The sequence below is a fragment of the Misgurnus anguillicaudatus genome, chromosome 21 (assembly GCF_027580225.2).
Source record: "Misgurnus anguillicaudatus chromosome 21, ASM2758022v2, whole genome shotgun sequence".
Taxonomy (NCBI): domain Eukaryota; kingdom Metazoa; phylum Chordata; class Actinopteri; order Cypriniformes; family Cobitidae; genus Misgurnus; species Misgurnus anguillicaudatus.
This window is the reverse complement of record NC_073357.2, coordinates 13,460,628-13,488,512: the sequence shown is the minus strand read 5'-3', so window position 1 is coordinate 13,488,512 and position 27,885 is coordinate 13,460,628. Positions and strand designations below refer to the sequence as shown.

General features: G+C 38.9%; 1 protein-coding gene across 1 annotated transcript; it reads right to left on the bottom strand.

The window, feature by feature from the left end:
- Positions 1-811: 811 nt before the first annotated feature.
- LOC141352805 (uncharacterized) lies at positions 812-27,885 on the bottom strand. Its single transcript, XM_073858815.1, has 3 exons — positions 27,798-27,885; positions 22,295-22,574; positions 812-3,039 (listed from the first exon to the last, which is right to left on the bottom strand). The coding sequence occupies exons 1-3, from the start codon at positions 27,883-27,885 to the stop codon at positions 2,559-2,561; spliced, it is 849 nt and encodes a 282-aa protein (XP_073714916.1). The 3' UTR covers positions 812-2,558.

Sequence of the window (27,885 nt, the reverse complement as noted above, 5' to 3'; positions counted from 1 at the left end):
TTTGTGCACTACATAGTAAATGACCATTTAGATTTGATACATAAAAGAGAAGAACAAGTTATGGCAAACATTTGGACATACATGTAAAATATATCTTATTACAAATATACTCAGAAAAGTATAGAAAAATATAGTTTAGATGTGGTTTCTAATATGTTGTCGTGTAGTGCATGAAAAAGCAGCAATCACACAGGAAATCCTTTGGGATACTGGCTCAGTGTATTTTTGAAAACCAAGAAGTACAACAATGTAACTTAAACTGCAACGATGGCAAAACAATAAGCATTTACAAGTGATTATTAACAATAAATAAAGGTGTAAATGAAAAGGATGACAATATTCAAAGAACACCTATTGTCCGATTCATGTTTTTACAATTCCTTTGCTGTGTGTATTATAAAACGTAAATAACATACAAAAGGTACCACTAAGTAAACAATGCCCCGAGTTATCATCTCCAATGTAAATCTCTTTCTTGGACTACAACAAACACACGGATTGTAGGCAGAAGTTTACTTCCTGGGATTGGTGATGTAGATAGGACTGACTTTATCATAATTCCAAGTTGTTCCAACATGGACCGCTGATGTCACAGGTATTCAGAGCAATCACAACGTACAGGTTAGCTGGCCGATCAGGGACACAGAACTTTTCAAATCCCTGTGCTTCAGGAAGACTATAATGTGGAAAATAATGTGTTTTCTTGAATCATACACAACGTGAACCAATAACATTATACCAAATACACAAAATAACGTTTTTTTAGCAATGAAATAGGTGAACTGTAAAACAGTAAATGATGCAAAAAAAAAAAAATAAATAACATTTGCAAGAGAGGTTGCAACCATGCAACTGTTGACAATATACAGTATAAAGGGTGTAAATCAAAATGTATGGTATGTGGAAAATAATGTGTTTTCTTGAATCATACACAACGTGAAACAATAGTATTATAACAAATACACAACATAACGTTTTTAGCAATGAAATAGGTGAACTTTAAAACAGTAAATGATGCAAAAAAAAAAAAAACATTTGCAAGAGAGGTTGCAACCATGCAACTGTTGACAATATATAAAGGGTGTAAATCAAAATGATTAGACTATTTACAAGTGCTAAACATGAAGGACATAAACAACACAGGACATGATAACTAACTATTCTACAGGTTGCCACGCTACTGCTCCCTCTGCTGAAAAGTGAGCCATGAAGTTGTCCCTGACCCGGATGGCCTCTCTAGCAGAATTGTTGGCTGCAACCCGACCGAGAGTCTGCATCAAGTCCTTTGTACCTTGCACCACCCCCCTCACAGCAGGTGCCTCTGATAATCTCCTCATTAAATTGTGAAGGACACACGTGGCCTTCACACACTTTTCCACAACCTCGGGCTGAACCTCTATGACACGATGAAAGAATCTCCACTGAGAGGACAAAATCCCAAAGGCATACTCCACCACCAGCCGGGCCCTGGAAAGACGATAATTAAAGATCTGTCTCTCTCTGGGAAGGGTGCGCCCAGGGAATGGCCTCATGAGGTTTTTCCTGAGGGGAAAGGCCTCATCTGCCACAAAGACATGGGGCTGGGGTCCTCTGTAGTCAGCTCCTGGAAGAGGACGATCAGGTGGAAGATGGAGAGCACCACGACGGAGTTCCTGGCCAAAGGCTGAGTTAGCCAAAGTCCCACCGTTGCTCGTCCGCCCATTAGAGATGCGTGGTTGGCGGTTACAGCCGCGGGGCGGATGACGTGACGAAAAATAATATTTTAATTAAATTCGGGTGGGGGGCGGATAGACTGCTTATTAGCTGTGTCCTTCTAAGCATGCAACCTTAAAAGGTGAGCACTCTGTCTTTCAACGTGGCAGCCTCAGAAGTTCTCAAAGAGAACTGAAATGAGACGGTCTAGCCTTCTGAGGACCCATAATTTGCGTCACCTGTTGCACGCGCCCTCAGTAGCGCCCACCGCGCATGTCAGCAGAAAACAGCAGAGACATTTCTGACTTATTAAAATAAATATGTAATCAAAAATTTAATTTATTTTAGAAAATATGACACATTGATGTAGATTAAACTATTCAACAGTATCAAATAATCAACCATAGAAATATACGCAACATAAACAGAATAATATTAACACAAAACATAACTTATAATACTAAAACAGTGACAAGAAAAAGTTTTCTAATACACTTTTATTTAATAAAGGTTTTAATTGTTTGGGATAGCCTCGGCATGTTAATCCATTCGTTCTATCATTAACAGCGCGGAGAAATGAGGATGCATTTTGACACAGCTTAACGCCGGCGAAGGAGGTACGTGGCAAACTCAAAAAATGAGAATTAAAAACAAAGTAAAATAGAAGGTCAGAAAAGGGTTGCCTGGAATAAGTTTTACACAGTGGTAAATCAGGATGACACCAGTGCAGACTATGTAATTTGTGCGTTTAATTTAGGCTATTTATTTATTTTAGTCCCATGTGCGCCGATCGAAGACTGAGTTCACTGCTGATAGACTAGAGCTTTCTGGTCTAGCGGCTGTCACCAGCGCCTTGCATTGCCCAGTCAGCGGATGGCGGGTGGGTGCGGATTTGAAAATTGGTCAGAAACGTTGGTGCAGATTGATGGCGGACGGATGATGAGTTTTGTGATGCGGTTGCGGATGAAATAATAGCCCATCCACGCATCTCTACCGCCCATAACCCCGACATCAATTAACTGAAAGCAATACCTTGCATCAACAACAGCAAGGAGAACTAAAGAAAAAGTCCCCTTGTAGTTAAAGTATTGCGATCCGGTGTTGGGGGGTGCCTTAATCTGGACATGCTTGCTGTCCAGCGCTCCACAACACAGTGGGAAGTTCCACCTCTCCTCAAACCCCTCTGCAATGGACCTCCATTCATCTGTGGAGGGCACAGCCATGAACTCGTCCACTAAACAGTCCCAAGTTGCAATCACCACATCTGGGACAATCTTGCAGACAGTGGAAACCCCCACACGAAAGCTGCTGACAATGGTCCTGTAGGAGTCTCCAGTGGCAAGATATCTGAAAGATTGAGAAAAAAATAAAAATCATTGTTATAAATGCAGATTGCAGACAATTGTAATACTTGTGTTTCTGACTTCAGCATTTATCTTTACCTTTTTTACAGTTAAAGGGATAGTTCACCCCAAAAAGGAATTTCCATCATCATTTACTCACTCTTGTGTGGTTACAAACCTGTATACGTTTTTCGGTTCTGATGAACACAAAGAAAGATATTTTGAGAAACCAAACCATTCGTATACCCCATTTACTTCCATAGTCGGAAAAAAGAATACTATGAAAGTAAATAGGGTCTATGAATGCATGGATTAAAGTGAAAAAAAATCTCCTGACTGAAAATTTTTCAGGCCATATTCCTTTAACCGACTCTTTAATTAGATAGTCGAGAACAACAGAGTTTTAAGGAGAGGTGTTTTAAACCGCTTTAATATAGGCAGTTTGCATATTTTAAAAGCTATTTTTAACCTATAAAAAACGTATATTTACCTTGACAAATAATGAACCATCTACATAACTTTTTAGTGCATGTTTTTATTTCTCTTATGAGACCAAACAATCTTTTTTTGTAAACTCTTAATAATTAACAAAAAAAAAGAAAAAAACTAGCAGCACCACTTTTAAAAACAAAAAAGTGCCAAACAAGAACATTGTGCAAAAGTCTCTTTTGTGCTTTTCACTTTTTCTGCCTTTTGGCTGTGAAACCATATTCCTGAAGCTTGGCTACACCTGAGACCCGTTTCAGTGTTTGCCTAGCTGCACGAGCAGGAGTGGCTCCAGGAGAGAAGGAGGGGATGGAGGCTGTAGCACCAGCTTTGCCTTTAACTCCAGGGGTCGAGGAGTTGGAGGAGGTGGAGGCTGTAGCAACAGTTTTGACTTTAACTCCAGAGGTGGAGGCTATAGCAGCAGTTTTACGTTTAACTCCAGGGGTGGAGGAGGTGGAGGTAGTAGCACAAAGCAGTGCCTTTAACTCTAGGGTTAGAGGCTGTAGCAGCAGTTTTACCTTTACTTCCAGGTGTGGAGGAGGTGGAGGCTGTAGCAGCAGCAGCAGTGATTTTAACCCCAGGGGTGGAGGATGTGGAGGCTGTAATAGCAGGAGAGTGCCTGTAACTCTAAGGGTGGAGGCTGTAGCAGCAGCTTTACCTTTAACTCCAGGGGTGGAGGCTATAGCAGCAGTTTTACGTTTAACTCCAGGGGTGGAGGAGGTGGAGGTAGTAGCACAAGCAGTGCCTTTAACTCTAGGGGTAGAGGCTGTTGCAGCAGTTTTACCTTTAACCCCAGGGTTGGAGGTTGTACCAGCAGTGTTACCTTTAAGTCCAGGGGTGGAGGAGGTGGAGGCTGTAGCAGCAGGGCTTTTAACTCCAGGGGTGGATGAGGTAGAGGCTGTTGCAGCAGTAGTGATTTTAACTCCAGGGGTGGAGGATGTGGAGGCTGTAGTAGCAGGAGTGCCTGTAACTCTAAGGGTGGAGGCTGTAGCAGCAGCTTTACCTTTAACTCCACGGGTGAAGGCTGTAGCAGCAGTGCTTTTAACCCCAGGGGTGGAGGCTGTAGGTGCAGCAGTGCCTTTAACTCTAGGGGTGGAGGCTGTAGCAGCCGTTTACCTTTAACCCCAGGGTTGGAGGTTGTAGCAGCAGTGTTACCTTTAACTCCAGGGGTGGAGGAGGTGGAGGCTGTAGCAGCAGTGGTGCCTTTAATTACAGGGGTGGTTGAAGAGATGGAGACCTTAGCCACAGCTTTTCGTTTAACTCCAAGGGTGGAGGAGGTGGAGGCTGTAGCACAAACCTTTTTGATCCTAATTGCTGAGAGGACCTTCACAGCTTCCCTCAGTTTCTTTTCCTTTTGCTTGTCAAGGTTATCCTTCTTTTTTTTCCAGATGATTTTGGTATGTCTGGTAAGATGACAGACACAATCTCCTTAATGCAGGAGTAATTTGCATTTTGGATGCAGTTTTGTCCATTACCTTCATGTGGGATTTGATAATGGCTAAGCCTTCATAAGTCTCAATGTTCAGCCTAACCGTGTCTTTCTCAATTATGTCATCCATGATATTAAACGATCCTTCGACAAGAGGGCCAGTGAACAATGACAGAAGAGCCTTTACCAACTTCCCTAAGATGGGGAATCTCATTCCTCCTTCTGGGCTCTTCATGGCAAAGATCTTACTCCACCAGTCAACATAAATCCGTGCAATGTTTTCCTCAAAACATTTGGCCTGTGCTCCTAGATCTGTATCAATCTGGTAGGCTTGCACCTCTTCATCCAGTTGACCCAACTCTTCAGATTTCACAGCATTTGGCAAGGCCATGGCCAAGGTGTTGAATGCACCTTTGACTGATTCGTGGAGAATCAATGATGGTGTCAGCACAGATAAAGAGGTGATGATGTTGTTGTTGTTGAGGGGAAGGTTTTTCAGGAGGAATGTTGTTGCCTTTATGTATCCTTCTCTGAGAGAGCTGTAGACCATCTGCACCCAGGGCTTCTTTTCCACTCTAGCCTTGTTTAAGGCAAAGAAGCTAAATCTTCCCACAGACAATCTTTTGTCAGTGTACTGTAGGTCTTTCTTGTGAACATTAAGCTTCAACAAGCCCTTTGCACTTAAGGGGATATTTTCAGGCTTCATAAATTTGGAGAGAAGTTCCCTAACCAGTAGCAGCATTTCAGCATGCAGCACATGGATCATTGGCTTTTCATGCTGCAACTTCTTCAGGAACACCTGGAAAGTTGGAAGTACACCTGAAAATCACAATAGAACCTGATTAGAACTGTGGCTGAACATTTATTTTATATTATGGTTTATTGTTTTTTATTTTTATCTGTATTTTTTAATTGTCTAGTTTTTATTGGCATCATTCCTGAAATGTTTTAATTCTGGTTTAATAAGTCTGTAACTTTGTTTTGAAAAGTGTTGTATAAATAAAGATTATTATTAGTAGGATTGTTATTATTAGATTCCATTCCTGGATTCCAGGACAAAGAAGCATATAAAAATATAGCATTAAAGAGATTTCAATGCAAATTAAATCTATGTACAACCCGCCATTGGCAGGGAAGCATTTTCTCTTAATTGACAAGATAACTTGTCAATGGCGGGGAAAGAGTTAAGGTTAATAAAAAGTGAACATACCTCGGTATAAATCAATCATGGCTGTGAGCTTGTCATAATCAGAAAAAAGCAAACAAATGCGTGTCTTCCGATTTTTGCTCACATCACTTCCAATCCTCGCAGATTTTGCCATTTGCTGTTGCAGAAAAATGATTCTGGCCTTCTCATCATATGTTACTGCATGCTTTTCAAGAATCTGGTCCAGGAGCCATCTGCCTCACAAAGAAATATCACACAAGGATTAAGGAGAGAAAACAGACATTGCTATTGTGTTTACAGGTCAAGGCACTTTCCATCCCTCTTTTGAATGTTATTTATTAATTTGATTGCATCTGGAATAAACCATAACATATTTGTTCTAACATATTTAACCCTTTAGGTCAGGGGTCTCAAACTCAAATTGGCTTGGGGCCATTTCTGAGATTGACATTTAATCGGAGGGCCGCAGAGCTATTTTAAGGTTAAAAAAGTACAATATTTCTGTAAATTGACTGATAAAATTCTATTATTTAATGTATAATAAAAGCATTGGTTTTTATCTTTTAAATATACATTATTTTATGTAAGTAAATAATTTCTTAACCTTCTCTTTATAAAAAATTACCATCAGTAAGTGTTTGTGTTTTGATTTATTTTGGATTGTTTACAGTCATAGTATTGACTTTATTATGTTCCATCTTTGTTATTCCACAGTTTTAATGAATTTGCTATTATATGTGGAAAAACATGAATAAGTGAAAGTGATCCTAAAACTTCTAAAATGGGTAGTCAATGTTAAGCTAGTTAAACAGAATAAAATATATAATACTGCTAGGTGTAATTGCATAGCAAGCTACATAATAATATATTATACTTCATTAATATCAGTATACATACTTTTATCCTCTGTATGTTTCTCCTCATCTTTCCTCTTTTAATCTGGTCACTTTGATGGCAATTTTTCTTATCTGTAGTTTATGTGTTGCATTTCATCTACGGCTCTGCCTCATATTATGCGGTGTCTCCATTAGAAGCTGTGCTTCTTAATGTGAGCCCCACCGCAGCTTTTCTCTGAGTAACAGCTGATATTCACCCGGAAGTAACAAATCTTCTCTGGACAAACACAACAAAGTCCCAAGAGATTAACTGATCGGATGGTGAAAATGATATGATTGACGCGAGGTTCAGATGAGGAATTAAAGTCCGATCACGCATTCCGTTATCCTCGCAATCACGGAGCGCACGCGGCTCATGGCTGCGTAGCAACGGGTGACGCGACCCACGCCACGGAACGCAACTTCCGCTTCCGAGCACATTAGAAAGTAAGAAACGCCTTGACTCGTTTTGACGCGCGTTGTTAGACGCGACATGTGAACGAACCCTTAAACGTTTTAAATTAAAAATGGAATAAATATGAAACAAAGTGAATAAAAATCTTTCTGCGGGCCAGATTATGTTATATTGTTGAAAGGTGCCGCGGGCCGCAGAGAGGGGGAGGGCGGGCCGCAAATGGCCCGCGGGCCGGGAGTTTGAGACCACTGCTTTAGGTAATTATATACATAAATTGATATAACCTGAATTGAGCAATACATACCTACATACATACTAGGGCTGTCAATAGATTAAAATATTCTGGATTAATCGTATGCTTGTTTGAGTTAGATTACCAACTTTAAATTAGAGTATTAAAAACTCAAATTTAGAACAGATACAAAGGTTTGATAAATTTGTGATTAATCACACATTTGTATATGTTCTAAATTTGAGTTTTTAATACTCTAATTAACATGGGTCTGGACAAATACAAGTGTATGTTTGCACCAGCCTGTTTGCATTTTCGACAGAACAATCAGCCATAGTTCTCTTTATAAATTTTCCATTCAGAAGACCCTTTTCTTTTTCCCATGCTGGCAAAATGAGTCGGAACGAGTAATTTATATTTAGACATTCTCTATTAAAAAAACTTGGAATCTGACAAAACATGACAAAACTACTTCTGTTTGAAGTTAACAGAGTCAGGTAAGTTTATATTGAGAAAAATCCAAAATTACCACAAAATTACCAGGTCCATACCATAAAATCCCTCATAAAATTGATTTAGCAAGTCAACAACAATACAAATATATTTTACACTTTTTTTTCTTTTATTGTTTGATTGACATTGAGACAGACAGTTTTAAGATCTACTGTAATGCAATTATCTAATAGACCTATACATATCAGGCATTTTTCCTTAACAATTAACCAAACATTCACTTAGGACATAACAGACTATATCTGCCTGAATTCTTGCCAAAAACAGATTTTCTTAAACCTGTAATTATGTGGATACATCGCGGTCGGGCACTCGCACGTCTGTGTGCACGCGCTTCAGATGTGTCAGTCAGCTCGAGATTGTTTCACTCTTTTATAATTTATCGGGTCCTGAACTTTATCTCTATTAATAACTTTTTTAACATAATAACTATTTAGAGCATTGGATTCGCTAAATGAGGGCTAAATGTTCTTATTTTTTTATGAAAACCTCCGACTCATTTAGACAGCACATTTACTGTGTCAAACAGAAGGGTCAAACATGATATATAAAATGATTTAAATTAACACACACACACACACACACACACACACGTTTAAAAACGAGATTTCTGAACAATTAAAAAAACGGTGGAATGTTTCAAACACTGTTTCGGGTGCGCCTACGATAACGCGTAGTACACATAGCTCAATTCCGGCAACTGAGTTAACACGGCCGACTAACTGGGTGACTGTCAGGCGGCGTAGTCATATTCGATGCCCATCGAAGTCCCCCCTAGTAATTTCTAACAGATTCGACATTCTAAACAATACACCGGCTGAGACATCTGTTAAAGGTGCCCTTGTTATTGGAGACTCGATACTTAAGAACGTGAACATTGAGGCACCAGCCACCATAGTTGACTGTATACCGGGAGCCAGATCGTCAGACATTAGATCCAAACTTAAAGTACTGGCTAATGCTAAGCGTAAGTTTTCTAAAATTGTTATTCATGCCGGCGCAAATGACACCAGACTCCGCCAGTCAGAGATCACCAAAGATACTATTAAAGAGGTGTGTGAAATTGCAAAAACAATGTCAGATAATGTAATTTGCTCTGGTCCTCTCCCCGCCTATTGGGGTGATGAAACTTATAGCAGATTAGTGTCTCTTCACCACTGGATGTCAAAATGGTGCCCTCAGCATAACGTAGGGTTTATAGATAATTGGAAACAATTCAGGGGGAGACCGGACCTGCTAAAGAGAGATGGCCTTCATCCGTCATCGGAAGGAAATGCTATACTCTCTAGAAATCTAACCAATACTCTAAATTCTAATACAGTCTGACTACCCAGGGCCCAGGTCAGGAAACAGATAGATCGGCCTACCCGTCCATCTGTTAGTTGCTCTGACATGTCAAGATCACATATATCCCAGAACTTAGAGTCTATCTTACCAGAGTATCAACACATTTCAACTGTGTGCGTTCCTCGAACAAACGAATACAGAGCACCGTTTACCTCGTCTCGTACAAATCTTACTAACATAAAATTAGAAAACAATACGTTTACAGATGAACCTAGAATGTTAAAATTCGGCCTTCTTAACATTAGATCGCTTACCAATAAAGAACCCATTGTCAATGAAATAATTACTGACCAAAACTTAGATGCACTCTCTTTAACAGAAACCTGCTTAAAGCAGACGATTACATTAGTTTAAACGAATCCACACCACAAGACTACTATTATAAACATGAACCGCGTTTAAAGGGGAGAGGGGGTGGTGTAGCTACAATATACAATTTTTTTTAAAAAAGTAAACCATAAATCCGAACAAAAATTTAATTCATTTGAAATAATGCTATTAAATATGGAAATAACTGATCGTAACCATAAACAGCTCTCTTTTGTCCTTGCTACAATCTATAGACCTCCGGGCCATCATGTAGATTTTCTTAAAGAAATATCAAATTTCCTGTCTGACCTCGTAGTCACTGTAGATAAAGCTCTTATCGTTGGTGACTTTAATATACATGTTGATAACCCAACAGATACATTAGGATTAGCATTTATGGATATTCTAAATTCTCTCAATATTAGACAAAACGTGACAGGGCCCACGCATACTCGTAGGCACACATTAGACTTAATTCTGTCACTCGGGCTCAATATTAATGAAATCGAGATATCACCTCAGAGCGATGCAGTTTCAGACCATTGCCTTGTCTCATACACGGTACTTCTAGATTGATCACTCGATCCACAAAATGCTACCGACTAGCCAGAACAATAATTTCAACCACTAAATATAACTTTATTAGCACTCTTCCAGACCTGTCCCAAATGAAACATGTAGCAGATAACCCTGAAGATCTAGATATTGTAATAGAAAACCTGAACAGTATTTGTTCTAACACATTGGATGCCGTAGCTCCAATTCGAAAAAAGAGAATCAAAGAAAAAACGCCAGCTCCATGGTACGACCATCATACCGCTGCCCTTAAAAAGGCTGCTAGAAAAATGGAAAGAAATTATAGAAGCACAAAGCTAGAGGTATGGCATGCAGCATGGAAAGAGAGTGTTAAACACTACAGACAGGCTATAAAAATCGCCAGATCTACGTATCTCAGCAATCTTATTAAAGAAAATCATAATAACCCTCGCTTCCTCTTTAGCACAGTTGCGAAACTGACTAGAAATAAAGAACAAACAGAACCCACTAATAAACTCCCACACAATAGTAACGACTTCATGAACTTCTTTACTAAGAAAATTATGATTATTAGGGAAAACATTGTAGGTACCCAAGCCGCCATTACTCTACCCAGTAATACATTTAACGCTAGCTTACCATACCAACATCTTGAGTCATTTAAACCTACTACAATAGAAGAGCTATCTAAATTAGTAGCGTCATCCAAATCATCATCCTGTATATTGGACCATGTTCCCACAAAATTACTCAAAGAGGTATTCCCTGTAGGGTCTAACCCAGTACTAAATGTATTTAACTCATCACTAGAATTAGGCTACGTTCCCACAGCTTTCAAACTAGCAGTTATTAGACCGCTCATTAAAAAACCAAACCTTGACCAGGGAGATCTAAATAACTTTAGACCAATCTCAAATCTCCCTTTTCTTTCCAAAATATTAGAAAAAGTAGTGGCAAGCCAGCTACGTACATTCTTAGCAAATAATAGTACATATGAAAAGTTCCAATCAGGATTCAGGCCCCACCATAGCACAGAGACAGCGCTGCTTAGAGTTACAAATGACCTCCTATTAACATCCGACCGTGGCGAAATATCACTCCTTATATTATTAGACCTTAGTGCAGCCTTTGACACAATAGATCACACAATCTTACTTAATAGGCTAGAAAACTATGTTGGCATCAGTGATCAGGCGCTAGCTTGGTTCCAGGGTGTCCGCGGATCCTTAAAAAGTCTTAAAACGTCTTAAATTCCGTAGTATGAAAATAAGGCCTTAATAAGCATTAAAATGTCTTAAATCCGGGTATCAAAGGTCTTAAAATGTTGTCCAACCAACACCGCCATGAAGATTGTAACTGTTTTATACATGTTCGTCTCATGTGTCAGGGAAAACTGAATAGGTGGAATCTACTAAAGCACAAGTTTGCGGGGAGTTCGCTAAAGTGCGTGGACCGGGTATAAGCAAATGGAGAAAAGTGTGAGTTCTAGCTATGGGGAAGTGCACATTTAATGAAAACTGGTTACTTAACCCTGATTTTGCTCCGTGGTACAGACCAGTTAGTGTACGGGGTCCGTTGTTTATTTTGCAAGTAAGTTTTAAAACTCGGAACAATGGGCATCAAAGCTTTAGTGTCACACATGCAATGTAAGAAACATAAAGCCGCTGCAGAATGCAGAAACCTGTAAAAAACATCCGGCATTTCTCCGTTCTGTTGTGCCTACAGCAGTAGCCCTAAAGAGCATCACGGCATGCTAAACATCTGCATCAGCAGTTTTAAGCACCACGGCTTCTGCTCCATCAGACATCCGATAAACGTTTGGCTCCACTGCCAAGCCCAAAAACGAACGAAGCCTGTCTTCTTTTTTCTTTTAATGGCGGTTGGCATCTAGCTTATAGGTGCATTAGCGCCCCCTCTGCTCCGGAGGGTGGATCTACTACACTCTTTCCCTTACTCCTGGTCTCATCAATTTAATTATTTCTATTTTTGCCATAAAATATTTAACTGCCAATGTTTTGTCTCAAGATGCACACCAGTAATGTATTTTGTAAGTTATATTTAAAAAAAAAAAAAACTCCTTAAATGTCCTAATATAAATAAGACCTAGTCCAGGTTTAATCTGGGTAACCACACCTAATATTTTAACATTGTTGTTAAAAACCATGTGTTTATTTTATGCACATTATACATTATTTGAACCAATTATTATTGTCTCATCACTATTGTCATCGTAAATGCTTTGGCCCATTTAGCTCTATTTTTATTACCAAACAATATCAGATTACTTGATCATCATCCTTACCAAAATAATTGTTAGTGAAACCCCTAGATTGGTTAAAACATTTTAAAATTATGTGATTTTAGTTAATTATAATGCTTTTTTCTTCATATATTTTATCATTGGGGATTTCTTAAAACTTCGTATGACTTTTTAGGTGAAAAACTTGTAATATCAGCAAAGTGTAAAAATCTTGTCTGATCTTATTCTTGTGAACCAGTCTTGTTTCATCTTGCGGAACAAGTGTCTTGTCACACCCTTAGAAAATACTGTTTTTTGTTAATAAAGATAAAAGGTTCTAAAAAACACATGAATGCATTCACACTGGACTATAAAATTGGACTTCATTGTCGTGATATAGGTCTTAAATTTAATTCATTATGGTCTTAAAAAGGTCTTAAAAAGTCTTACATTAGACTTGGTGAAACCTGCAGAAACCCTGGGTTCAGATCGTATGTAACCAATCGCTATCACTTTGTTTATGTAAATGAGGAGGAGTCACATCACTCCCTGGTTAAATACGGCGTACCGCAGGGATCAGTTTTAAGTCCTATCCTGTTCTCGTTATATATGTTACCTCTGGGAGATATTATCAGAAATCATAACATACAGATTCACTGCTATGCAGATGACACACAGCTTTACATCTCCTCGCATCCTAGGGAAACACAAAATTTTTCTAAGCTATCAGACTGCATCAGCGATATAAGTGACTGGATGTCACATAACTTTCTTATGCTAAACTCCAATAAGACAGAGATACTTGTTATCGAACCGAATCGCTACAAATATAATATGACAGATTACAAGTTGCCCATAGATGGCTGCACTGTGGTGCCAACCTCCACGGTTAAGAATTTAGGTGTGATGTTCGACAGCAGTTTATCCTTCGACAGCCATATCTCCAATGTCTGCCGCACAGCATTCTTCCACCTTAGAAATATCTCAAAAATACGCCATATGTTGTCTGCATCAGATGCAGAGAAGCTTATCCACGCTTTTATGACCTCTAGAATAGACTATTGTAACTCGTTACTCGGAGGATGCCATGCAAAACAGGTCAACAAGCTTCAGCTAGTTCAAAACGCTTCTGCAATAGTTCTTACTCGATCTAAGAAGTATGACCGCATAAGCCCAATTCTGGCATCTTTACACTGGCTACCAGTTAAATATCGTATACAATTTAAAATATTACTAATCACCTACAAAGCCTTAAATGGCCTAGCACCCTCATATCTTAGAGAATTATTATCAGAATACAATCTATCACGTGCATTGCGGTCACAAAATTCTGGCCTCTTAATTATCCCTAAAATATCAAAAGTGTCTAAAGGTGGCAGATCCTTTTCCTACTTAGCCCCTAAGCTATGGAATGATTTACCAACCGACGTCCGAAAATCAGAGACAGTAGATAATTTTTAATCTAGACTTAAAACTTTTCTCTTTAACAAGGCTTTCAAATAGTTGTTTTAACAATGGTACTTATCTCCTAATAGCTAGCTTGTACAACCTAATAAATAAATAAATTAATGAATAAATTAAAACCTTTTTCGTCAACACTCCAAAGCATGGTAAATCTCATTAATACTCTTTAGTAATATGCTGAAACTTTGAATTGGTTTTCGATTGAGTCTTAACTGCCAAATATGGCCGGCTTGCAATTTTGGCCTTTTCCCATGACCTTAAAATAGTATGTCATACAGAACCGTTTGCCACTGTACGTTAGTATTAACGACGGCAGTGGGGCCTCTGGCCTTAGTCAAACGAGTTCTGTTTCCGTTTCTAGAATCATCAACTATATGTAATACACTTAACCAGCAATAGTTAGCCTGTCCGGAACCGAGCTGACTAAAACCACATTACTGTGTGACACTTGTTTTCTATGTGAACGGCCCCTACGCTAATAAGATTTTGTTTCTCTCTCCCTGTCTCGTCCTTGATCCAGTTCCAGTACATGTGAAAGTCGGCACACAACTGATCTACTAGCTGTTCTTCAACGTGATGTCCAGCTGATGCCTGACCAAAGACCACCGGCAGAACCCGCTTAATCTCCGCTTAATCTCCTTCCGTTTCAATGTGTATATATATATATATATATATATATATATATATATATATATATATATATATAACTCCCAAGGGTTTTTTCCTCCTATGACTTTTTTTAACTTCCCCGGCTAAAATTCCGGGTTTTTTTTCTCCTAGGGGGTTTTTCAACCCGGGGAGGCAGCCTTTTTGGGCTTAACTTCTATACGTTACATTAGTAATACGTTTGCTTATAATGTTGATTTATAGCCGTAGCAAATTTAACTGCTTGTGCTATCGTTTATTATGTTGTGCTATCAGTCGATTTTCTGTGCTTTTCACTGCATCTATTATGTAAAGCTGCTTTGATACAATTACCAAATTTGAAAACCGCTATATAAATAAAATTGAATTGAATTGAATTGAATTGAATTGAATATATATATATATATATATATATATATATATATATATATTAGGGCTGTCAATAGATTAAAAAAATTAATCTAGATTAATCGCATGATTTCATGAGTTAACTGCGATTAATCGCAAATTAATCGCACATTTTTATCCATTCTAAATGTACCCTAATTTAACACTTTTCAGGTTTTTAATATTCTAATCATATATACATATATAGATGCTTTATGCAAATGTATGTTAACAACAGCCTGTTTACATTTTAACAGAATCACCAGCCATTGTTTTGTATATGAATTTTCCTTTCAGAAGATTTTTCTTTCTCCATTTTTGTTTGCTGCTGCATCATTTGTGACCTATGCTGGCAAGTTGAGTCGGAATTAGCAAATTTTAAAAAAAATAGTTGTTTATATTTTGACATTCTCTATTAAAACATAGAACAATGCATGATTTGTTGAAATATAACAAAATATGACAGAACTACACGTGTTTGAAGTTGAAAGAGTCAAATTACCACAAACATTTCCACATTCATACATTACATTACCACATCAATACCTTAAAATCACTGGTAAAACTAATAGATTTAGCACACACAAAGCAAAAACATCATCAATGTATGTTCAACTTTTTTTCCTTTTGTTTGATTGACATTGAGACAGACTGCTTAAAATCTAAGTGATCTAATATAATGTTACACATCAGATAGTTTTACCCAACAGTTAACCAAACATTTACTTAAAACATAACAGATTATAGAGCCTACCTGCGTGAATTCTTATCAAAACAGATATTTGTGAAACTGTAATTTTGTGTAGATGTCTATATATCCGGGTCGCGCACTCGCGCGTCTGTGTGCACGCGCTTCAGATATCAGTCAGTCAGTCAGCGTGAGGGGATCGCTTTTGAGTCTTGTCGCTCTTAATAACTCTTTAACATTAATCAGGTACCGAACTTTATCTCTCTTAATGACTCTTTTGACATCAAGCAAGTCCTACAGTCTATTTTCTAAGTCATGCATAAAAGCGAAACCAAAATGAGTTGAGACGCATCTTTGTATTAGATTAAGCATTAGGAGGACGGTAACGTTACACCTCTCAGACGTATAAATAAAGATCATATCAGATGTCCAACGAGCATTTAGAGCATTGGATTTGGTAGACGATTTGCTTAATGTTCTTATTTCTATGAAAACTCTCATTTAGAGAGAGTCATATTTGTCTGCGTCTCTGTTCATTCAACTATGGGCTGGACCAAGGGTCAAACAGAAATTGCGCGTTGCGTTAATCTCCGTTAATAAAATTAGTGGCGTTAAAATTAATTTGCGTTAACGCGTTATTAACGCGTTAATTTTGACAGCCCTAATATATATATATATATATATATTCTTGCTTACTATTACAGAAATTATACAATACATAAGAGAATGATATTGCTATATGTACCTGTGTTTGTGTTGATCATGAGAAGATAGGACACTGTAGAAGTGCACAATCAATGGATCAATAAGCTCCCGTATTCTGTTGCACACATCCAGCATTTGCAGGAACCTGCTGCTAATGGGACGTATTAGGCTCTTATTGTCCAAATGAAGTAAGGACTGAAACTCAGAAAAGAATTCTTTCTGTTTGGGTGATTTTTCAATGTCATAGTACACATCAGAGCAAAACTTTTCCTAAAAGGGCCTTGGCTGCATTTGAGACCATATGGACAGTATCTCCGCTGATGTCCAGTAGTGATGGATTTTCTCTTCTGACTAATGTCTCTACTCCAGATTTTTTCCCTCTCATCACACTGCAGTTATCCAACAGTATACCAACAACCTGATTCCAGTTTAGGCTATATGAGTGGAGAATATCTGTCAATGTGTTTGTGATTGTTAAGGCATCTGCAATATTCATTTTCCTTGAGGCCAGATGCTGGGTTGCCACTTTACCTATATCTTCATCAAAATACCGAACAAGAACATTCAGAATCCTGTCCATGTTTCCATCTGTTGCCTCATCTGCATTTAAAGAAAACATCTTCGTTTTCAGCTTAGTTGACAATTCGTTTTTGCAATATGCAGCAATGCCATGTGTGCACAAGTAGGATGCGTGTGCATTAGATACAGACAATCTTGAAAGTGCACTCTTGTCTTTGACAACAGATTGCATTAAATTAACTAGCGGTTGTGCGACTGTGAATGAAAGGTCATGCTCCGCTATAAAAGTACATATGCGCACTTTTAGATCGCACACACGGTCAGTCATCGATGCATGAACCTCCATTGTGGTACTGGTTGCACCAGGCAGGCCACACGTGTACTGTAGAGCACGAACGGCGGCATTATGACTAGGTTCTAACTGATGGCGAGCGAGCACTTTTTTGCCATTATTTCCATATTTAAGTCTTCTGTGGCATGCGGTGCAAATACACGTACCTGGCTGTTTTATTTTCTTAACCCAGGTACTAAAAGGCTTGCCATTCATACCAATTTCGCTAAGCCAAGCCCATCTCCATTTATTTTTCACGCCTTTCTTTATCTCTGATACATCGCATCCTTCCTGTATTATAATCGCATCCATGTCCGCTGAAATAAAGATTTACCTCAGCCATAACCTGACGCAGTTCTCCAAAACTAAGTGGTAATGTAAAACCTTGAGTGGATCCTGGGCGGAGTTATTACAGAACGCTTAGAGCGGAGAGAGAAATGTGCTTTCGCTCCACTTCAGGCTTTGATCACATCCCACTTAACAAGGTGAATACACTGCGTCTTTATGAAAAGTTAATGTAATAATTTTGCAACTGACGGAAATCCGTCGTAGACTCGCTGCAATCGACGGAAATCCGTCGCTATGATGGAGAACTTTAACCCCCTGGGGTCCAAAAACGCGGGGCCGCGTTTTGACGTGTTTTTTCCTTATCATGGCAAAATCAATTTAAAATACTCCATCATTAATAATCATACACTTACGTGTTTGACATCATTTGAAACGGTAAAGGGTCTTCTTTAATATTTGTTCATTCACAATAACAACAGATCTTTGTGTTTTTGTCAAATAAAGAAAATAAACAGGGTGTGCATCCAGACATTTCTGTCTCCGCCAGCTGTCTCTCAAAACACGTTAAAAAAATTAATTGAAACTCCGCAAATACTCGTCACACAAGCATGATACACACATCCAAAGAAAGCCTGAAATGTCTACTTTTAAACAAGCTAAATATAATCAAAAACAAATATTGCCTGTTTATGTAATCTGCATTGAAGTAAAGAGAGTACCGTTTTTCCTGGCTGACTTCATTATCTTTAATTTGGTCACGCCCACAGCTGTTGACATGGTAATGAAGACACGAGCTGTTCAACCATAACAAGCAAAGCGTAAAGTTTGATCAGATTTAAGGACTTTTTACCGCATGTTTGGATTATAAACTTTATTCACACACGTGAGGAATATCTTCATTTATGTCTGGACATTGAGGAAGAGAAGCATTTATCTTTAACATTACCTAAGAATATCAATGGAGAACGCACTGCTGGATTAGAAGTAAGTAACGTTAACAGTTAATTTATACCATTTATATTTGCTATCATGTAACTTAATATGCTCATGGCTTGTGCAGTTCAGCCTACATACAGTAACGTTAAGCAACCTTAGCAGACTACACGCTTCGGATTGAAAAACTTTCGTTGTTTACAAACGGACGCGATCTCACGTAATGGCGGATTTCACTGTTTCATGCTGTAACAGTGTTAAACACAGTTATTCACTTATATCCTTCATGGAAACTTTCAGTAAGCCTGAACTGCTGTATCTTTTAAGTATGTGCTGTAATGTGATTCCATGTTTACATACTTATTTACAAACAAATCCGCGTGACCTCCCGTAATGGCGGATATCTGTTACATGCTGTACAGTGTTAAGACACAGTTATTCACTTATATCCTTCATGGAAACTTTCAGTAAGCCTGAACTGCTGTATCTTTTAAGTGTGTGCTGTAATATGATTCCATGTTTACATGCTTATTTACAAACGAGTACGCGTGACCTCCCATAATGGCGGATATCTGTTAACGTACATGTTGTACAGTGTTAAGACACAGTTATTCACTTTCGTATCTGTCATGGCAACTTTGAGTAAATGCTGCACTGGGGGATTTGCTGTAAAATGATTCCATATTGTTTACATGCAAGGTAATTCCATACATTGCGCTTTACACGCGACACCGTTTATTATGAGCTCCGCGTTGTTTACACGGAGACGCGAGCTCGCGCACATCCATTTGCGATGTGTTTTTAAAGTTCATACTCGCTTACAGAAACGCGTTTAAAACAGAAGCTAGACGATAAGGTGATGGGCATCTGAAAACAGCTTTTTATATAACTAATTATTGCAGATGTTTATCTGAGATACTAATTTAGTTTATGATAGTTTATCTGAATGTAGTGCTATCATTTACCCATCAGTTATGTATGTAAGGGTATTTCTGTGGACAACTTATGCTAACAGCTGTTTATAACCAGTGTTGGGGTTAGTTACTCAAAAAAGTAATATATTACTTATTACATATTACTCTCCAAAATAGTAATGCCTTACTTTACTTTATTACTCCCTGGAGCAAGTAACTAGTTATATTACTAGTTATATTACTAGTTACATTTTTTTTCTGGGCAAGAATGTTTATTTGGGCAAGCCACGGCCAAGAAAACATCCAAACACAAAACTCCCAAATCAATAAAAAGTTACAATTTTATTAGATTAAATTTGATAACAATTTACTCATTCAAAATACAGGGATGACAACAGGTTGCAATTATTTTTAGATGGACACCTTTAAATGGACAGCTGATAAAATAATGACGGTTCACAATAAATTATTTCCTGATTAAGACTTCCAAGAGTTCTGTATTCTTAGCAGGGGGATACCATGATGTTAGTGCACATTATTTACCCACCCACTATACACAGCAATGCACAGCAAATTCATCCAACACCCAAACATATAAATATATCAATTTAACACCGCAAAGTAATAAATACACAATCAATTCAATAAATATCATTAAAATCACTCAAGCTAAAGACACAGCCTTCGTCAATTACGGTAAAATTGATATACAAAATTGATGGGATAAACAACCTGCACGCAACCCCTGTTTACATACAAACAAACAATGAAATGAGCGTCGGGGGACCGTGGCATAACCTCACATTCATCAAGGTCTCCACGGCGAGAAAACCCACCGTAAATACACCACATTTTAATACAACATAAAAATTACTGCTGGCTTCCTTACCCGCTACCGGACGTGGGGCACAGCGTTCGGAGAAACATTAAAGAGTGTGCACTTCACCGTCAAGTTATTTTCCTTCCGTTGAACATAATAAAATAATGACTGAATCTCCTCCCGTCGAAACTAGCGAACCTTCCTCTGAAAAAAAGCTTGCCGTTGTTGACGCTTCCATTTTCCCGATCTGTCTTTGAGTGTGCCGCTCTGCTGCTGGCTGCCGGGTGTCGACCAATCGGTGATGGTAAATGATACCTCATGCCAAACTTAGACCAATCACTGTTCCGTTCACGCCCTCCTCCACTTCCCTTTAGTTCTCTGTGTTGTGTGCCTTTGTGTGATGAAGGTGCTACTGGCGAATGTAACGCAAGTAACTAGCTCGGGAAAACTGTAATAATATTACCATTTTCAGACGGGTAATGCGTTACACTACTAGTTACTGAAAAAAGTAATATTATTACAGTAAAGCGTTACTTTGTAACGCGTTACACCCAACACTGTTTATAACTCTCTTAGAGGTCTGCATCCCTCTCATCAGTACAAAACTATGAAGTGGAAAAACATATTCACACTCTTTGGACATAAAGTTATATGGTAACATGAGCCACATGAAGTTTACAGCTCTGTTGTTTATCAGTTTCTTATACAAGTTAAGTTTTTTAATAGGGTTCGTTTCCACATAAACTGAAAATGTCCTACTGACCTTCATTTCTATTTTGATTATATTGTTAACTTCTTAATAAAGCTCAAACAAACGTGTACATTTGTCCTCACATTCTTTACTGTAGTTCCTTCCTGCCTCATTATTATGCAGCTCATTATGCAAGCCTTTGTTTGCTAGCTGTCAATCAATCCTTCTCGCATACGGCCACTCTAAACAAAAAGTGTCTTACAATTTCTAAATCAATACATTGTTTTATGAGAATAAGTAGGCAGGATGATTTTCACATCATTTTAAAGAAAAAACTCTAGGCTACTAGATTATGTTTAGGAAAGTCTTGTTAAAACATGTTTAGTATGGGTTTTGTGAACTTATATCAGTGACTTAAAATTTTTGCTTTTTTAAAAACCACGCAATAAACCTTTTTCTCTGAAAAATACAAACATGTACATACATGTAGCTCATATAATATTTTAGCTCAGTTTGTGCTGAACACAGTGGTATGAGACACTTGCCATTATTATGTTTTAAAGCAACTGACCAAAATGTAAAAAAAGACCAAATGTAAGAGCATGTCAGAACCTCTGACAGTGTCCCAAAATGGTAGGACCCCAGAGGGTTAATCCATGGTCTATGAATGGTTTGGTTACCAAAAATCGTCAAAATATTTTCCTTTATGTTCATCAGAACCGAAACATTTATACAGGTTTGTAACCACACGACAGTGAGTAAATGACAGAATTTTAATTTTTGGGTGAACTATCCCTTTAAACAACAACAAGCTTAATGAAGTCCCCTAGCAGTTCACCTTTATTTAGCATTTGCTGGCTAGATATAAAAACCTGTTACTTCATATCGCAATATACCCGTAACCTGCACACTTATTTAATTAGGACATATAACAACTTTTAAGAAACATGGCTTACTAAAACACTACTTATGTGCATTTTGTTACAAAACAAAAAATGTCAGTGCAAGTTGTTTTCTATTTGGACAGGACTTAACCATGATTTTACCACCTTTAAAAATACATGATTACTGTAGATAAAACAGTGGTCACGGAGAAATAATTTTAAACCAAATAAAAGAAATGTCACTTGGTAAAACCCTTGTTTGGCAAATACTAGCCTAATCAGTACCCCACAAACCCTGGTTACTACAGTTTTACCACACAAACACAGTTCGTTTTCGTAGGGAAACACCACAATTCTGAACACATAGTTATCAATCACAAGTCTGTGGAGGTTATCATTAGATACTTGTAATCATACAGAAAATTAAATGATTTACTGACCGGAGACAGATAGACAGGCGCTCTGCTGGTGGAATACAGTGCCTGTAGTTGGTGTCCTGAAGGGAAATCCTCTCACCAACACGGAACAACAGGTCGTCAAATTGGGCCCGGCTCAGACGAAAGTAGCGCTGGAAGCGGCCGTCATCCAGGCGGAGCTCCTGGAGGAGCTGGTGAAACTCACCAAGCTGGTTGCGCCTCTGAAGAATCTGATGGACCCAGACCCGGCGCCGAACGAGTCTACACCGTTTTATAGCTTTCCAAATCAAACAGCAGCAGCACGCTCAACAACATCCATGTCCGCCATTTTGCAATGCGACTGGAGTCACCCGGCTGGCAGTTGCAGAAGCCCCTCCCATGACGCGGTTTCCCCGATGTTGCGAATAATAATATGTTTATTTTTTATAGCGCCTTTCAAGAACCCAAGGTCGCTTCACAATGTGGGCCTAATACAAATAATTAGACAAATACACAGGCCAGCTGCTTATTATGACAGACAAACAAGCAGCAGGCAGATGGAGACAAGCAAACACTTATAAACATAAATCAAAGAAAACAAATAACCTATTTGTCAAAACATAAATTTTGATGAAGTATAAAAATAAAGTAAAGATGAAAAGTGTTGAACAGAGAAACTGAGTTATTTATTGAGCATTGTGAATAGATGAGTTTTAAGTTGTTTTTTAAAAGGTCTGGAGGTTGTCGGACGCACAAAGATTAGGTGGCAGCTTATTCCATGCCGTAGGGCCTGCAACACTAAAAGCCCTACCACCCAGAGTCGAGAGTTTGAACCTGGGTACGACGAGCAGATTGTCAGTGCTAGATCTAAGGGCCCTAGTCGAAACGTATGGTTGCACTAAATCAATGAGGTATTTGGGTTCCGGGCCATGACAGGCTTTATATACCAGGACTAGTGCTTTGAACTGGATGCGATATACGACAGGAAGCCAGTGAAGTTCGTGAAGGATCGGAGTGATGTGGGCAGACTTTTTATTATATGTGAGTGCTCGTGCAGCAGTTTTGTACCATTTGAAGTCGATGGATTTTTTTCGTGGGTAGGCCAATGTATAATGAGTTACAGAAATCCAATCTTGAAGTGATGAAAGCGTGAATGACAGTTTCCGCATCTAGAAAGCTAAGAGAGGGGCGTACACAAACAATGTTTCGCAGGTGAAAGAAACATGATTTTACGGTCTGGCTAATGTGGGAATGAAAGCATAGCGTGGGGTCAAACAAGACTCCCAGATTACGCACAGTTTTTGAAGGTCTAATTTTAACACCATCAATATCAATAAAAAATGTCATGTTCAGGCGATCTCAATGATTTGGGGCAAATTAGCAAGATTTCAGTTTTTCCAGCATTAAGCTGTAAGAAGTTATCAGACATCCTTGTTTTAAATTTCATGAAGGCAGGAGCTAACATAGGAGGGTGGACAAGATGAGTTGGGGTTGATCGTAAAATAAATTTGAATATCAGCAGCGTAGCTATGAAAATTGAGACCATGCCGTCTGATGATCTGGGCTAGGGGTAGCAGGTAAATTAGAAATAAAAGAGGACCAAGTACAGAACCTTGAGGTACACCATGAGAAACAGTGACAGTGCGGGATCGATGCTTACCTATTCTAACAAATTGATGCGTATCTGATAGATACGAAGTCAACCACTTAAGAGCCCCACCAGTGACCCCTATTGCAGACAGACGAGAAAGAAGTGTGTAGAGTGGCACATAGTGTCAAATGCTGCACTGAGGTCAAGAAGAACCAGTATACTTTGTGCACCAGAGTCAGAAGCAAGGAGGAGATCATTTAACACCTTTAAAAGAGCTGTTTCTGTGCTGTGATATGGACGGAAACCAGATTGGAGTGGTTCGAAGAGATTATGTCTCTCTAAATGTGACTGCAGTTGTGCCGCAACTACCTTCTCAAGGTGCTTGCCAAAAAAAGCGAGATTTGAAATTGGTCTATAATTGCTCTGAATGGTGTTATCGAGGCCAGGCTTCTTGAGAATTGGAGTGATGGCCGCTACTTTTAGATTAAGCGGAACATAGGCAGTGGCTAGAGATCGGTTTATAATGTGAGTAATAGGTTGAATAAGTGTGGGCAGAATAGTTTTTAGAAGGTATGTTGGGATAGGATCAAGTATACAGGAGGAAGAATTTGATTTAATAATCAGTTTTTCAACCTCGGGTGTATTTGTGAGTGAAAAGGTCTCTAGCGGACAATCTATCAGATGTGGAGTTGAGGGGGATGTGGCAGTAGAAGAAAATGATTGATAGATGTTCTAAATTTTTTTTTAGGAAAAAAGACTGAAAGTTTTTACAAAGTTCATCTGAACCAGTAATAACTACAGTGGATGGTTTGACCAGTTTATTTATCTCAGAAAAAAGAGCTTTAGGTTTGCACTTAGCTTTGTTGATAACAGTAGAAAGATAGTTAGAGCGTGCAGTGCGTGTAGAGCTTCTTTATATTTTACTACTGACTCAGAAAAGGCCATGGCATGTAAAAGAAGGGAGGATTTTTTATGAAGTCCTTCCAGACGCCTACATATAGTTCTCAGAACTCTAAGCTCAGGAGTAAACCAAGGAGATGAGTGAGTAGACGGGACAGTTCTAGTTATTAAAGGAGCAATCTCATCTAATGCATTACCAATAGATTTATTATAGGTTGAAACTATCTCATCAGGACTCAGGAGATTGAGTGTAGAAGGAAGAGCAGAGACATCAATAGCAGCAGAAAAATTATCAACAGTTATACCTCTCAGGGTTCGGTAGGATATAATAGTGTTAGTTTTAGGTTTTGCAAGGGGAACTGAGAAGTCAAAAACAATTAGTTTATGATCAGAGATGCCCAGATTATGTCCCTGAGCATGTACATTGTCAATACAAACAGTACAGAGGAGATCTAGAGTATGATAGTGAGAATATGTTGGGAAAACTAATATGCTGAGATACTTCAAAATAATCCAAAACCGCTAGGAAGTCTTTTGCAGCAGCACAATCGGAATCAACATGTATGTTAAAGTCACCTAGCATCATGATTGGCAAAAGCGAGAGTAAGAAGTTCAGTCAGATCAGAGCAAAAGCCTGGGTTATTTCTAGGGGGTCTATTAATCAACAGAATCAGCATCGGAGTGGGGCCAGCCAGTTGAAGTGATAAACATTCAAAACTAGGAGCATCAAGAATGTCATATTTAGTCACTTTATAATTGTTCTTAAAGATCACCGCCAGACCACCACATCTGCGGGTAAGTCGAGGATTTGTCAGATAATTATATCCAGGAGGAGTTAAAAGTTTCAGCTCGAAGAAATCATCAGGTGTTTGCCAGGTTTCAGTCAGAAAGAGTAAATCCAGGTCTCTCTCGTGATAATTTAATTCAGCAGTGTACCTTTGCCAGTCAGGGAACGAGTGTTCAAGAGAGCGCAGTTGTGTTGCTGGGAAACATGTGTTGACGAGTAGTCCACATTTCTAGTTAGTGGTATGAGAGTCCTGGCGCGATGAGGAAACGCATCGTTACTATGGGAACGCTGCGATCTCAATGAATTGATCACAGGTATAGATAGGGAGGAATCATAGTCATAAAAAAATTGACGTTTTGCAGACCGATGGATATAACGGGGATGACGCGCAATTCCAAGAGTAGTACATAAATCAAATGTGAAGGATTCCAGTCGTGATGAATGATTCAGGTTATGCAGTTGCAGTAGGGTATAATTTAAATCCATACCGTGAATAAGAAGCAGAACAAGGCCAACTAAACCCAGGGCCATAAGCCATCTCTATGCAGTTTACAGCACTCACAGAAAGTCGGATGGCCATTTGCGTTACCACAACACCACGTTAGCCAAACCTAGCTGATGTAAAGTGAAATCCACAAAACTAAACTAATCACCTCGCTAGACAAGTTGAGTTTTGGCTACCGGCTGCATGAGATGTTAAGGGAGTCACGAGTATACAGCGGTAGAGGCCTCGCGGGAAAAGTAAAGCACGGTCACCATGTTAGCCAAACCCAATAGAGCAAAACCACAATGAAGCGCTGCGCAATGAATAAGATGAAACTTACCCACGGAGAGTGCAGAGTGGCAAAGCCAAAGCACTGGGCAGAGGGCTCGCGGGGACCTCACAATGTGAGACGCTGAACAAACATTTGCAGAGAATAGGCGGAGAATGTCAGAGACTTCAAAAGTCCATACAACCGATGCTTCACTCAGATATCCTTCACTTAGACATCCAACACTGGTCCACTAAGATTTTAAGTCCCGAAAAACCACATCCAGTAGCCAATCGCAGGTGTCCGGGAAAAAATGAAATAAAAAAAAAATCCTGATTCTCCATTCCAACGGTAGAAACAAACAAATGATTTACAAAACAAACAAACGATATGCAAAACAAAACAACGAGTGATGAAAAGCGGCAGCCAAACAAACGATTTACAAAACAAACAAACCTATTTACAAAACAAAACAAGACAACGATGAGCGATGAGAAGCGGCAGCCATTCGCGCACAGCGTACTCTCAGCCTCAAAACCAGACGTTTTTTTTTAGTCTACGACTAGAATGACTAGAATAGAGATGAGCCGGATACTCGGCTGAAACGAGTATCCGGTACGGATAAAGCACTTCTGCCGAGTACGAGTATTATATGAGTAATACGAGTCAACATCTGTGCTCGGATTAAATGAAAATCATTATTGGGTAGCTGATTGTGTCAGCGTTCTGTGATAGGCTAGTAGTAACAGCGCCCCTCCCCTACACACATACAGATGTATTGTGTTGCTGTGTTCCGCTCTGCTCATTAACAGACAGAACAGCTTTCTGTCTCTCTCTCTCTCAATCACTCGGGTTCGCTGTACTTTTCCATTAACGTTTAGGGTTTTTTCAGCTTTTTACTTCGGGTTGTAATGTTAATACGTACTAACCAGCAGAGTTCTGGTAAATGTGGGTTCGTTCAGACGTAAATGCGACTCGCATTGTGTCTCTGTCTGTTGGAGATTTTTTTTATTTTTTAAACCACTGTGTCCCGCTCTGCTCACTTACTCACAGAACACCTCTCTGTCTCTCTCCCTCAATCACTCGGGTTTGCGGTTCTTTTCCATTAATGTTTAGGGTTTCTTCAGCTTTTTACTTCGGGTTGTAACGTTATTACGTACTACCCAGCAGAGTTCTGGTAAACGTGGGTTCGTTCAGACGTGAATGCGATATTACAAATTAATTATTAAGCTAAACACACACACACACACACACACACACACACACACACACACTCACCTGGTGTGGAAAGGGAAAAAAAATAACACTGATCATAAAAAATTAAAAGTTAAAAAAGAAAGTTATGTTGTTCATTACATTTTACCTCATAATTGCATACTGCAGCACCGCATTGTTTTGATTTTATTGTTGCAAAACTTGTTCTGTAATATAGTTCGTTTGCTATTGTGATCAAATCCGCAATAAATATAACAATTTCTCATCAACCCATATATTAATTGCATGCTTAAAATAACATACCGGTTAAAGCCCCGCCCAGTTCAAAACAAACCCCGCCTACTTCCGAGTTAGGCCACACCCACTCCGAGTACAGATACAGATAATTCAT

Coding starts and splice junctions, on each gene's coding strand:
- LOC141352805 (XM_073858815.1), bottom strand. CDS start 27,885: ATGAATTATCTGTATCTGTACTCGGAGTGGGTGTGGCCTAACTCGGAA. Junction 22,575..27,797: donor ACTGGGCGGGGCTTTAACCG/GTATGTTATTTT, acceptor GATGTTGTTGAG/CGTGCTGCTGCTGTTTGATT. Junction 3,040..22,294: donor CGCCTGTCTATCTGTCTCCG/GTCAGTAAATCA, acceptor TCAATCTTTCAG/ATATCTTGCCACTGGAGACT.